The sequence below is a fragment of the Mycteria americana genome, chromosome 9 (genome assembly GCF_035582795.1).
Source record: "Mycteria americana isolate JAX WOST 10 ecotype Jacksonville Zoo and Gardens chromosome 9, USCA_MyAme_1.0, whole genome shotgun sequence".
NCBI classification, from domain to species: Eukaryota; Metazoa; Chordata; class Aves; order Ciconiiformes; family Ciconiidae; genus Mycteria; species Mycteria americana.
The window spans coordinates 44,306,241-44,321,041 of NC_134373.1; the positions used below are offsets into that span (position 1 = coordinate 44,306,241).

At 36.4% G+C, this 14,801-nt stretch overlaps 1 protein-coding gene across 9 annotated transcripts in view; it reads right to left on the bottom strand.

Moving 5' to 3' along the window:
- Positions 1–14,801, bottom strand: part of CCDC148 (coiled-coil domain containing 148) — an 86,042-nt gene that overhangs the window by 45,392 nt on the left and 25,849 nt on the right. For 8 of the 9 annotated variants that reach the window (XR_012777138.1, XM_075512037.1, XM_075512034.1 and 5 more), the window contains 6 exons: positions 13,708–13,829; positions 7,418–7,521; positions 6,717–6,799; positions 6,388–6,551; positions 6,031–6,126; positions 5,758–5,939 (listed from right to left, as the gene is read on the bottom strand). Coding sequence is in view for 8 of the 9 variants with exons in the window: in XM_075512039.1 (XP_075368154.1) it covers positions 5,758–5,939; positions 6,031–6,126; positions 6,388–6,551; positions 6,717–6,799; positions 7,418–7,521; positions 13,708–13,829 (751 nt within the window). In the remaining variant the exon portion in view is untranslated. Of the gene's footprint in view, positions 1–5,757; positions 5,940–6,030; positions 6,127–6,387; positions 6,552–6,716; positions 6,800–7,417; positions 7,522–11,910; positions 12,062–13,707; positions 13,832–14,801 lie in introns of those variants that run through there. The other variant, XM_075512040.1, reaches the window with a different exon arrangement.

Below are 14,801 nucleotides of genomic sequence, written 5' to 3' on the forward strand. Positions count from 1 at the left end.
GTCATGAAAGGGTTTTTTGCGGGAAAATATGAAGCACTAACTCTTAGCTGGCCCTCTGTGGTAGTGCTTTTGAGTAGCCTATCTGTTTATCAATGGAGTAAAATGAAAGTGACACATAGAAAATTAACTTAAAAAAAAGACTAAAGTGTCCACAGGTAGCAGTATCCCATCACAGGACAAAGAGCATACACAGACACTTTAGTCTTTGCTTTTCCATGCAAGAGAACGGTTCGCAATCTGCATTTGTTAACAGCTCCAGAATAATTCACAAAACATAGCCACTAAAAGCCAGAATTCAACAGCAATCTAACTTCTCATGAAAAGAACGCCAACCAGCCAACTCACAGTTAGCACTGCCAGAGGCGGTGAGCGCGGTATATGAAGTATCACTAAGTCATACCTTATCTTGCAGCCCATTGACTTCCCCGTTACACAAGACTTCAAACACTTGCTGTGTGGGGATGTATTACAGTACAGCAGCGCAAGCTCATACAGAAAAGCTCTCCACCACTTGTGCAGACACAGATTTAGGACTAGGAATACTATAGTAATAATCCTGACTCATTACTAGGCTAAAATTAATAAAGTTGTGGAAGGAGACAGCTTTCCCTCTACAAGCTTACCTGAGATAGATATATATTATTCATACTTTCCACCTATTTTCCTTTCTCTTCTTATAAACTCTGTGAAATATCTGACAAACTATTTCTAGTACCCAGCTGTTTGCTATTAAATCCAGCGATCATGAAAAGAAATGGAGGTGGCTTTGAAACGGGGGAGAGAAAAGATCTAGCTCCAGTAAAAAATTTATTTGCAGCAACTGACAGCTACCAAGCAAATGTTGGAGAGAACATAAAAAGTGAAATTACATTGGCAAAAGCCGAATGGTAATGAAAGTGTTTCTTTATAGGTGCTTGCTTAAATTTCCCGTGACAGACGATGAATATAGATGTTTGAGCTGAGGTTTTTTTCATACGCTAAGTCTAAAGAAGAAATAGCGCCCCGGAAAGTGAAATAGGGCTCAGGAATCCTTCAAAGAGGGAATGGTTGCAGTAATATCTTATAACCTTCAAGCTGCAGGTCTTGAACAGCAGACACAGTTCTCCAAAGACGAGTCCCTGAGCTTTGACACAGAGGTGGTATTGGAAAGATGTGCTATTTCTGCAACATTTACTGCCTCTAAGAAAAACGTCTTGCAACTGATCCTCAGAAATTAATGTTTTAAACTCCTCCCTTTTCTCGAGAGGGAGCTTTTCTATGAAATCAGTTCATTTATTAATTTTGGAATCTGTGTCATAATTTGATATTCTGAGGTATAGGCTTTCTGAAGAATGACTTTAATGAACAAATTAATTATTCTTTGCTGTGATTTAAATCTCTTTCACTGCAGCTGCTCCTACTCATGCTGAACTGAGTACAAAAATATTTTTTCTTAAGATAACACCTAGCATTCTTGTCTTTCCAGCCCCAATATTTTATTTATTTGTTTATTAGAAGAACCACCTTAAAAACCTGCTAGCCTTTACTCAGAGGGAGTACCACAATCCTAAGAGGGTGTTTACTAGTTTATGGGTTGGATTTTGAACTACCTCTTGTAATTTCTGAAAGAAATCAGTAGTCCTCTTCTGTGAGTCCTGATACACCTCAGTATGGTGCCATTTGGAACATGCCATTTTAGTGACAGTAACGAGACAGTTCTAAGAGCTGAGATTCTCTTTCGTAACAATCTACCTTAGGTATTTCTGACCATACAGGTTTGTGAACAAATACAGGTCTTCTGTCTACAAGAAGAGTAAGGCAGAGTAAGACACATCTTGGTCAGGAAACATTACACCATGAACTTGAGAACAGGGAAAACCACAGATTCTGGGGTCCACAGGCCAGTCTGGTGATCTCCTCTGCCTCCAGCACACAAGGGCAGATGCACCACTCGCTGCATCAATTTCTGCCTCCTATATCTCACATATCTCTCAAGGTTCCCTCCGACTTGTCTATTCCTCTAATGGCCGGCTAACAATGAATCTCTACACTACTCAGGAACAAGACGGAGAAATTAAGGTTTGTGGAAGATACTCTGGGGAGCAATCAGCTATAGCTAGAGCTACAAGTAGTTTATTGTAAGTAGGGACAAACTGACTGCCAATGCCTTGGTTTGTCTGCTGTGCCAAAATTTGTCAGCTGTGCTGAGATTTTGTCAGCTGTTCACAGACAAATAGCAAAAAAAAAAAAAAAAAAAAAGCAGAATGATCCAGCCCAGTGTATTCATAACCATTAAATGCATGGAGAATTTCAAAATATCCTGCCTGATTGAATTCAAGATGTCACCTCACTTAAACTTTTGTACAATTCCAGAAAGGAAGATCTCATCTAAAACAAGTCTGAAAAGTGCCAACACATTTTACATTAATATTTAAGGTAATATCAGGCTTCTTCAGTGTCAAGATATTGACAAACTTTTACAAGGCTGAACGCATGACCCAAATTTTAAATGTAGTGCTTGCTTTTCTTGTATGTATCATTCTACTAGAAAACAGTAGAATCTTTATTTTGTTTCAGAACTGAAACACAGCAATTGTCTTATATTCAACAACCCTGAGGCAGCTGCTTCCTTTGAAACAGATTTACCCAGCATTAATCCCTGGCTTTACACATTCCAAAGAATATAAACAACTCAGAAGGGAAGCTACTCTCTCCACCCTATAATCCCCACACATCCTTTGCAATAGCAATGTATACTTGTTGCATGGCTGTCTTGTTGAGTCTGCAGACTCAACGACTGCAACAATACCACCAAGTGAGACGTAACCTCCCTGACTAGTAATTATGTCATTGCTGATTGTTGAACCAGAAACATCCTGGTAATAGGCCTGAAAAGAGCCTATTTACTAAATTTACTTGACTTACTCCTAATATCCCATTCATTTGAAAAGATGCTGCAGAGGATACAGTGCTGAATATGCAATACTCCATTCATCCTTCAGTTACTTAAATAATTCAGACCTCCTTGGAAATTGTGGCAAAAATATAATAGCTCTTAGAGAATCATCAGCTATAACAAACACATCAGTTTCAAGTCCACAATTTGTGGGATAACTCATGACTTGGGTATTTCCCAAACACAACAATTTATGTTTTAGTAGCAGGAAAAGAAGTGAATTCAGATTATAAAACATTATAATCCTATATTATGCTTGAAAAAAACCAAATTCTTCTTCAGTTTCTAAAAGCAATAAACATTGTAATGTGCATTCTAGTAGGACTGAAAAGCACACAAAGAATATAGCAGACCAGAATATTATCTTATTCTGATTTTTTCTTCTTTGGAAATTCTATGCACATTTTCCAAATTTTCTGTTCCAGACAGTCTGAACAGTTAAACAATGAGACCTGTAACGCCAGAAGACTAGTATTAACTTAAGGTTTCTTTACTGTACATTCAAGCATATGAGGAGAGAGGAAGAACGACAGAGAAGTAATCCTCAGATGGAGTGACTAAGTTATCATATAATCATATTATTCTACTGAGCAACTTCTCAAATTACAAAAATGAGAAAAAATGTATTGCAGGAGAATGCTTGGTATCTTCAGGTATAGAGCAATGACAATAATTGCAAAGGCTTCATTAAGGCTATATTAATCAGTAGAGTACAGTGGATACATACCAAGGTCAAAAATCTGTCACTCAATTTTTGACAGTATTATCTGTGTTAGTTGGATCAAAGTTAGCTTGATGAATTATAGAATACTTAAATCACAAGGCTGTATCTTTGCAAACTCCTAAAATATTTTCATGCAAATTAGCCAATATACATGTAAGAAGTGACAGAGAGTGCTGTGTCTTTTATAAAGCCCAGATCTTGGAAGTAAGCAATCCTACAAGAACAAGTCTGTCTTTTTTATTGAAAACACATTTTTTAACATTGTTGTGGATAAAATCATAGAAACATAAACGAACAATACATTAAAGACTTGGACACCAGAAGGAAAACAAAAAAAAGACCAAGACCTAGCTTTAAATAAAATGCCTAAGATAATTGCTGATGGGTCATTTATGATTTCATACATTCCCAGCTAACAATACTGACATGCGCTGATCCAAATTGGGTAAATTGTCCTATGCAGCCTATCCTTACATCCCACCAGCAGACTGCTGCCACTGCCACTACCATGAGCATTTCTTCCAGCTACATCCGTTTCTTTTTTCCCATCTAGATATCATAACGTAATTCCTTCAAAGTACCACTACAAATACAGTATTTTATCTTTAAGTCTTGATGTTACTTAATTATCAGTACAAAATTAGCTAGCTCAAGACCTAAATTCAAACCTGGCATGTGATCAATGAAAATACCATGGTAGATTTTTCAACCATTTTCATAGACTCTGTTGTCTACACTGATGTTTGTCTATTATTCAGTAGCACACATGCTGTGTGGATCAAGAGATTTAAATTTATGAATTTTCACCAAAATTGTGTTGATCAAACTAACTAAATTTTAATTAAAACCACTAGAAAGACTTTGTACATATTTAATGATTTAGTATTTGTCACAGATTTTCTCATAGAGGTTGTTAAAACTTCTTCCATAAGAGCAACTGTAACAAAATATCAGAGACAGCAGCAAAGGAACTGCTGTAAATTTGCCACTTGCTGCTTAATAAATGCTATAAATATGGGAAAGATCAGAACAATTTTTAATAAGTATCATGTTGTAATAACTAGGATATTATGGTAATAATATACAGGTTTCAGGTAACAGAAGAAGAACCTACAGAATATCTGTACAATTTATAGAAAAGATAAGTAGATTATAACATCACTATCTATGGGATCCAACATCTTAAACCTGTTTCAGCACCCCCAAACTAACTCAGCAGCAGTGGCAGAAGATGCTGCACTGGAGGTGTATATAGAAAGAGGGAGATTTAGAAGCAGCATGTGATTGTTCTACCAAAGAAACTTAGGGACTTTCCTGCTCTCCCCAGTTTCTTCTGCCCAGGCTTCAAACAATTCCACTGATCTTCCTATCCTCAGTCTTCTTAAAACCTGATGCCATTCTAAACCAGAGGAATATCAGTAGATGGCAAAAAGAAGTCAAGGCTGGTCCAATATCTGCAACTTAATGTCTCCTGGACTCAAGTTAGCCTCAGCAGAAAAGCTAAGCTTTATACTGTTAATATACAGGTTTGTTACATTTCTAGATCATTACGAATATTTATATTCTTTCTATAAACTTTTTCATTTACAGAAAAATCTCTCCTCCTTTCAGTTATTCTGAATCAGAGCTACGTACATTTTTTACATTTCTTTGTGATGAGAATTACTGCAGTGATCCAAAATTTGTGAAAAGATTGGACCTATTTATCTGCCTTATAGATAAACACATTCCAGATCTCTTCTGGCATAAATTTGATAGTGTAATTACCATACAGAAGGAATCATTTCTATTCATACAAAAGCATGTGAAGAGGACATTTGATGCACACCAGATTGTTGGTTCTTTAATCCACAAAATATTTCACTTATTATTTTAGATGAGAGCTTTTGAAGGGACTGCCTCAATTCTCTCAGCTCTGCAAACAGTTACCAACTATTTAACCCCAGAGAGCTGGGCAGTACGTCAACTATTCTCTGCTCTGCATAAAACAGAATCAACTCTAATGGTAAAGGCAACTGCAGGATCTATAGATTACAAAATACATTATAGTTATTTATTTTATACCCAACAAAAGAAATCCAGAAACAGATGTCATTACCTATATAAAACTTTTAACTGTTGATCAATCTCTTGAAGCTTAGACCAGTACCCACTTGCAAGCTTTCGGTATTCATTGATAACTAAGGTCTTCAAATCAGGGTAAGGGCATTCCAAAGACAGTAGTGCTGAAGGAACTTCAAGGAAAAATCCATTTTTCTCTTCAAAAGAATGTGCTAATGCCTGTGATGAAAAAATGCTACTCAGCAGACTACTCTGCGTTATATTTTCTCTCAAAAAAAATTGCTAATTAAACTGATAAGGAAAAGCTTACTTTTGTTTTATAGTCTTCAAGCTCTTTTTCCAAAGCCAAACTTTCAAGAATAAGAAATTCCAAAATTGCCTTCTGTTGCTTCTTCACAAATTTGATCTATTTCATGAAATGTGTTATTGTTACTTCTTTATCTTGTTATAATATGAAAGCTCTTATTTAGAAACAAAGAGCCTGATTTACAGTTCTACACTACTACGCTTTTACAGATTTTAGTGAAGCAGATTTATACTACAGCAAGTACAGAGGTTACTGGATACTCTGAATGTGAGTTATATTCTCACAGTTTTACATAAAAATAAATGGAAATGCTAAAAATACGGTGATAATAAATTGTAAAAATAAAGTTAAAAAACCAACCTGCTGTAACATCTCAACTAGATTGAACTTAGATTTCAGACAAGATTCTTCTGAGAGGTAACAGTGCATTTCAGACAGCCTGAATTTCAAATTTTCTTTTAGTTGCCGGACAGGAACTACAGTATTTGTTTGGTATGTATCCCGCTCCTTTGATAATTTATGCTCTATATCCAAATGAAACATAAAGCTTTCTCAAACACAGAAAATATTACACAGCACTGTGTTTTCTAAATCTAAACCTGTCAAGACAGGGATTTAAAAACTCAAACAAATAATCGAGATAATTTTGACTATAATACATAATCAAGAAATGAATAAAAAATTCTTACCCAAGTCCCTCATATCCAAAAAAAAGTTGTGCTTATGGCTTTCTTCATCAAGAAAAGTCTTTATTTCTGCTTCTGCTTTTTGCCTGGAAGTTTTACAGAAGCTTTAATTTCTTATTCATTAAGTTTTCAAGAATGATAAGCCTCAAATACTCTAATAATCAAAGTAAAGAGGGGGACTGTTTGCCTGGGAAGGTATAAAGTGCAGGACTCGGACATGAAGGTGGTGTGGAAGTCACCCTCCTCTGAGCAAAAAATGCTCTCATTGATCTGCTGTATATACAATACGCCAGCTAACAGACAAGAACAATATTAATGTTCCCTGTTATAAGTGTGAACTCAATACGCACATCTAGAGACAGACTCTGAAGGAATTAAACAGTATCTGAAAACTACTGATACTCCCACAAACACATGCTCTTCAGATGTTGATAGATCAACTAAACAGCTACGAGATCATCATGGAGAGGTACATGCAGAACAACATCCACTCTATTCTCCCCTCCCTTTATGTGTTCTCTTCCTGTCTATGCACCCCTTTCAATGTAGATCACACACTCTCATGCCCTGCACAAAAAAGTATCTTCAGTTCAGGTATTTTAATCTTCTCCTCACTGTCTCTTGAATCAAGTATGCCACACCAGAATCTCTGTCTACTGAAGTATTTCTTTAATAATGGCTAATTAAGATTCCTCAGCTCTTACCTGCTCTCACTCAGTCTTTTATGCTCTTGCCACCACACTTGCCGATGCTGTTTCAGCAGCATTTGCTCTTTGTTAACTTTTGAAACTTGCTCTGTTTTTTTAATCTGCAGGAAAAATTAAGGCTTGTAAGTATTTTGAATCTGTTCAATAGCTTTATCAAATGCCTTCATATGGAAACTTTTAACTACAGAATGGTAAGCCTAAAAGCTTTTTTCAAAACTGTGTTTTTTTCTAAAGAACAACAGGTTCAAATGTAACCAATTTTAATGAAAAAATATTATTCCATTTCAAATCACAATTAAATAAGAGGAGAAAGTGAAAAAATGCAGTCTGTTTTCTTCTTTCCCCTTTTCTCCTTTTCTTTCCCATCCCTATTTCCCAGGAGGTGAAGGGGGGAAGATGAGCAGGAGAAAGAAAAATACAGGTGGGAAGATGAAAGAATGAAAGTGTGTCTTTCAAGAAAAAGAATTTCAAAAATCGATTACTAAAAAAGAGTGCTTTTTCAAAATCTATCCAATTAAAGAGGCTCTGAAACTGTCTGAGGGCTTCACAAAAACAGTGCTTTCCAACTTCAGATAAAACAGAAATACATGCTTTTGAGATAGATGGAACTACTGCTTAAACTAGAGGAAAGGCTGTCAGGGAAAGGCTGATGAAGTGGTAGCCAGATGACTATGGCCAACCAACAATGAAGGAAAAAGGATCAGAAGTCGTCTGTGGCTGCCAGAAGCCCCTGAGACAAGTCAGTTTTCTCTCATCCTCCCGCCATCGTGACTGTCTTTTGGCGTCTCAGTGGATACTCAGGACAAAGCAGCATTTCAGTTTGGAATTGGCTCCTTCCCTGCTCCTTCTCTTTTTGCCGCCCTGCCACCGCCTTCCTCCGTAAACATCTAACTTCATCCCTGCCCCAACCAACAACTTCTAGTTGCAAAACCCCTTCTGATTCCAGAGGCTCCCTCAATTCACACACATCCCCCCTTTTTTTCCTCCCCAGACCTTCCTTCATACAGATACATTATTCTACTGCAGAATGGTAGCAAGACAAGAAAAAAAAAAATCTGGAAACTCTTGCCCTAGTTCATAATAGGGAGAAATGAATAAAGATCTCACTCCGCATCTAGTTCAAGAAAGAAATGATGTTCCGAGTCAAAAATGCTGGTTTTCCACTTGGCTCAGGTGGAAGTAATCTGCTCTGTTTAAAATGCTTAGTCAACTTTCCTGCCTGGTGAAAGCTGGCCAAAACCACACATTACCCCCTCTGCGTTCACATGCATAAGAACATGGAGAGCAAACCCCCCTAGAGGTGTGTTCTCCATTCCCTCCACCGGCTGGGCAGGCGATACCAGCAGGCTTCTCAAAGAGGAAACTCGTAGAACTTTTCTTTGCAGCACTCACGCACAGGTAAGCAAGAATCCCATCATTTCTCGAATCACAGCCTCTCATTCACCCACCAACAAAGCTAAAATCTTACTTTTGCTTTCTAGATAGTCACATAAGGAAGAACCACAACTAGAATGTGGTTAATCCATTGTGCTTTTGCAGAAAACCTGCTTTAGTGGTATTATTTGGGCAGGAAGTTGCAATAGGTGCTATGGAGAGATTATCTGACTGTGAATGAGAACCAAGGTGTTTATAAGAAGCTGCATATGTGACTGTACCATAAGAGAGTTTTAAAACACCTGTTTTATGCTTTCAATCAGTATATTACAATGCTTTTGAATCAAAGGTAATGTCTCCTTATTTTTATTGCTTACATACTTACATGTTTAAAAAGTTACTTACAGCTTCCTCTTGATTACCTTTAGGTGCTTAAAACCAGACTTTAGCAAACAGCATACTGTATTTAAAGTAATTTGAAAATACATACATCTTCAAATCAATTGTAAAACTAAAGTGAAACAAAAGTTGAAGTAGATCTGTACATAAAGTTTAATATACTCTTGAAATTATTTTATAGCAACAACAACGACATTTATGTCTAACTGCTGCAATATTAGCTTTCTTCTGTATGAGCTGCATTTTTCTTTCTTAAACAGTCAACAACTGATTTACCATTTGCTTCCTTGGTTCTACCTCAATGGAGGAGTAACCCAGCACTTCAAAATTTGGATAGCCTGAATCAGCAACAAAAAAGTAGAACACATTCTATTCTCTGTGGAGCTTTCAGCATATATATTTTACTACCTGCTCAGTTGGAAAACACTTGAAAAGGTGAAATACCAAAAGACAGATGATGAAAAATTAGTTTAAAGCTTGAATGAATTCAGTAGAATTTTGTACTGCCAATCCGTGAAGAAATACCTGCCAGAGCTCTTGATATATTATACTTACATGCATTAAAGGAAGAAATACTATAAAGAAAGTATGTATTTTCTCTCTCATTCATTGTCATCCTTTTCTATTTTAAATACAAAGACGGGAGCTGCACGAGCAACCCCCTTTTTTGTTGCAAGGCCTTCAGGATAGTAGTGTGAACTAGTGAATTATGCTTGTTGGTACTGTATATATTCCATTTAGTAAGATTTAAGAAACAGCACCAGAACAACAACAAAAAAGTATATGGTTATGTTGCTAACCAATATATTTCATTTAATAACTTCTATTCAAAGAACTTCTATATATGTTTTGGACATGAATACAAAGTTTTGGGTTTTTTTTAGAACTTCATCATAATCCCATATTTCTTCAGCAAATTTCCCTTTGAACTCTGCAATTCCATCTGAATGAAGACACTGAATTATATTTTATACATGCTAAAGACAATCAGGTCCCTTAGTCATCTACACAAGAAAACTTTAGTCACTGCATTTTTGCATTTTGCATAGTTTCTATACTCTTCAGCATAGTCTTTCATTCCAAAGGCCATCCACAAAGTTGCAACTGTTCAGAGGAATAGCCAAAGACTAGAGAGACAAAAAATTGCCATGTTAGCACAGGTTAAGCATACAAAACTGTGTTATCCTTATGTTGGATTTGCAGTTTTCTGAAAAAGCATTCAAACAACATTACTGCTGGAGGGGTCTGTTTCAAACCGATAATTTTTTTTTTCCTCTTCTATTTTGTTTCTCAGCCTAAAGGAACTATTTCAGCTGAATGTGTACTTCTTTCTGTGAATTTGATTTTTTTTTTTAATCATGTAATATTCATCACTGAAACAGTTATACACTGAAAGCAGTTCCACTCTTGCAAGGAGTTATCACTCTACAGTGCTTCTGGATCAACGTTTTACATTTTTTCCACACAACTTGACAAGGAAAATATACAGAGCCAGCAACACATGCTCCAGAGATGTTGGAGAGTTCTTGGACATCCGCATTTCTGGCAGTTTGACATATACTCTTCTTCAAAGAAAGCACAATTTTTTAAAGGGAAGCTCTTAAAAATACAAATCCAAAGAATGTTTCTGAACATCCACAGCTAAAACCAAAACCTGTTTATTCCTAACCACCTTCACCCTCCAACCCTGCCCCAACTAGTTGGGGTATAAAAGTACCTATGCACAATCCAGTGTAAAAGAACATCCATGTCTTGGCTGTCCCATTAAAAACAATAAGTGCAACACTTCAAATTCTGTTGTGGTTTAATAAGCCACAGCATGATGATAAGCTGTATGGAACAGACCTAAACTCATAAACAGGTTTCAAAGAATTTCTTTTCTCAAGACAAACGTGGTGATATTAAAATACATTATTTTCGTCCCACTGCAAAATCAGGAACAAACTATCTAGTGTACAGCTGGATGAGAGCTAAGATGAGCCGCGATCTTCTCATACGTTTGGGTTTGCTGTTTAAGGAGCTTGTTCACAAAAATATTCCATGTTTTCCCTGTTGGTTTGCAGGTAAGGTTGGAAGCAATCAGAACTACCCCCTCAGAATGTCACAAAATTAAAAAAAAAAATAAAAAAAAATTCATCAGCTCTCCGATGTTGTATGTAACCAAGACTGACAAGCCAGGTGATGCATATTCATAGAGGACACACTGGGAAGCAAGGTATGAAGACACTCAACAGTCAAGCATATAATCTTTTAAAAGCTACCTCAATTTAACCAGATTGATTCTACCCAATGAGGTCTGGCTGCTATCAAAGCCACTCTATGATTTCCCCAATACTGTAGGTCTCAGAACTCACACTACCTAGTCTGATTGCTAATTGCATGGTGTCACACAGCAGCTGGTCAATCTTACTGGAACCTGCAATGCAATCAAGTATCAGCAGCCAGCCCAGGTCCACAAAGTGGACCTGGAAATCATCCCAGTTCCAGAAGTGTGCCACAAAGGCACCTCAACAGCTCCATGCTGAGGTCCAGCAGGACCTAAGAGTTTAGTCATCATGTCACATGAACGCTAAACTGTTTCTCAAACAGCTGTACCTCAGGAGGCAGAAGAGCTGTGCTTGTGCAGTGCTGAACCTAAGAGAATAAACCAGGCTAAATCCAAATCTGCTGGCTATATCAATGGCAAAGATAAACTGCGTTCCAGATAAACAAGGCACCTGAGAGTTGACATGACATAAAATAGGTCTCATACAACAGTTCTGCTTTAGAATTTGAGCCAAAGAAGAGACACTTTCATCAGCAAGCTAGCATCCTGTGTGTTTAAAGTAAAATCTTCCTTGATATTGTGGAAAAAGTACATTTTCATTCCTGCAAGTGTAAAACCAATAAAGCTTTGTAAGAATAGAATGTCATTTTTACAAAGTCTCTTTTCAAAGCAGTGATATACATTATTGATTTTAGTATTACATTAAAATAAAGATGGGGAAATCTTTGAAGGACAGGAATAAGAAAGTGAATACAATGATGCTCCGAAGTCCTGCTTAGGTTTTTGGCAGAAGAACAAAAGCCAGTCTGCATCCTTGCATTTGCTTGTCTAAAGGTAGTTTAAAGCCAAGCAAATTGGAACAGATTCATACATGAGTGGCTTATCTGCAGTTAGTTCTAGTATCAACTTGTCGAATTTCATTTACCCGTTACATAGACTTGTATTAACATCAGTAAGTATAATCAATACGTTACTCAAAATACTTGAAAAATTTTAACTCCTTTATATTTTCTTACGAGGGTTTTTTCCTTTATTATTTGGGGGGTGGGGTGGGGTGTGTGTACTATAATGGTGAAGGTCATATGCAGTATTCCAGAGTTAGCTGCATCTGAGCTATATCTTAATCTTTCCAGTTCTCTCTTTACATTTTCTCTAATATCTGGTCCTTCTTCTACACAGGTAAAACTCTGTCATAACGTTTGGCATGTGCCTAATGTAAAGGGTGAAATGAGGCTGTCTGGAGGATTACCAGTGTTCGCCCTGTCCTCCCCCATATTTAGAGACTGGTCCCCACTTTCCATTTTCTTTCTTGAGTTTACACATTCTTCTCTTCACCTTGCACTCTAATTAACTTGCACATCATTGAAGATTTTGGGTGTATCATTGCCAAAAATGCTTCCAAAATTCTGTCTCCTTTCTTAATATACTAAATTGCTTTCCTATTTTCAACTCATATGGTACCACCCACTGTTGCATGGATTTATTAAATGTCTCTAAGATCAGACTTACAGAAAATACAAATATGTGAAATCGCATTAGTAGATGGAGAAAATCTGGTACTTAGTCTTCTTTCCAGTTTGACAGCCCCGACTTTTGCTTCTTCTTCAGTTCTGCTAGTGACCCTGCTTTGTCCACACATCATAAACCATCATTCTTAATAAAAGTAGAGGTAAAGTTTTCATTAAACTTTACTAGTATTAAATAGACTACCTTCTTATTTACCAGTTGGGCCATACTGCAGCTATTTATACCTTTCTAACTGTCTACCTCTACATCGACATTTTATGGCTCTAAAACCCTTTTAATTTTCTTTTCAAGATCTACCTCAGCTTGACCTAAATCCTCACTTCATATCTTTTTGTTTTGTTTTGTTTTCTTTCTTTCTGGGTCAACCTCCCCTTCCCATTTATTCCTGTAAGTTCTTCATTACCCCCAGTATTTTGAGTAGTTTATGTAATGAGTCTGGGTGAATTTCCTCAAAGAACTCGATTACGAACTTTTCCTGTCTTTTTGGGAAGCAGAATCCACACATATTTTGCATCTCTGATTCAAAGAAATTCCACACTTCGACATTAATGATCACAGTAACACTAACTGTGATAAACTCTCATCTTTTGCCCCCTTTTGCTGAACACTGTTACAGCAATTTGTTATCCCTATTCATTGTCATATTCCTTAGGGCAGTGAAAAGAAATACGATCATTGAATTTTAAAATAATTCCCATTACAAATAATATAAAAATCATACCTTTAATTGAATTTTTGCAGATGCCATTTTTTCTACCGCAGCAATTTCATATAGATGTTTGTAGTCAACAGGTTTATACTTCTGGCTGCAAAGACCATTTCTCATAGGAAGAACCAGATTTTCTAGTTATCACAAAACACATACAGTCATTTCAAATTCTGGAGAAATATTTTAGGTGTGAGTCATAAAATGAAAGCATTATAGATCGAAATTAGAAACAGTATATTTTAAACATTAGAAGTTTCCATAACAAAGGGATTGTTAGTTGGTGAATAAGAATTTGAAATAAACAGAAGCTAGCAGAAATGATATAAGAAACATGAACCATGTGTCTGTTTACAAAGAGTTTATTTTAAAAGGGTTTTTTATATGTGAACTTAAAGAATAATTCACTTTAAACTGGGTTTACTGGAATTTTAGTTAAGTTCTAATACAGAAATATGTAAGTTTCAATATACGCATTCTTATTTCACAAATTGGAAAACTACCTCAATATTTATTGTAATCTATGATTTGAGCAATAGGAGTGATTTTTTTCTAAAAGGTATATAAACTACTAATTATATGTAAACAGAATGAGTTGCAGTTACATTTCCTATTGAATCTCCAGCCATAAGAACAGCATAATTTCTCTATTAAACTGCTGTAGGTTCCTGGGAAAATAATGTACTTCCTGAAAAAAAGAGAAAGGCACTAAATTGCAAGGAAAACATCATACTTGGTTTCTGCTGCATGCAATATGGATTATAATGTCCACTTTCTGCAGTTCCATCATCAGTATTTGAAAGACCACGACAGTATTGAAAGACTGTTGTCCAAAAAAAACCCCAGAGGAAGCAGTTTTGCTGAAAAAGCATTTGAAGTCAATAAAGATTTAACCAAGCTGGTCTTTCACCACACAGTGAAGATAACTTACAATGATCCCTTTAAGGAGTTTCATTGAGGGATTGCCATGTTCCCCAAACAACAGTTACCTCAAGTTTACCATGGAGTCCTACTTTGAACTTATGTTCACGTTCCTAAAATCCACTGCCTTTATTTCTCTTCCCCCTCACCAACTTCCTAAGTATGATAACTTCCACCATTTCATGGTC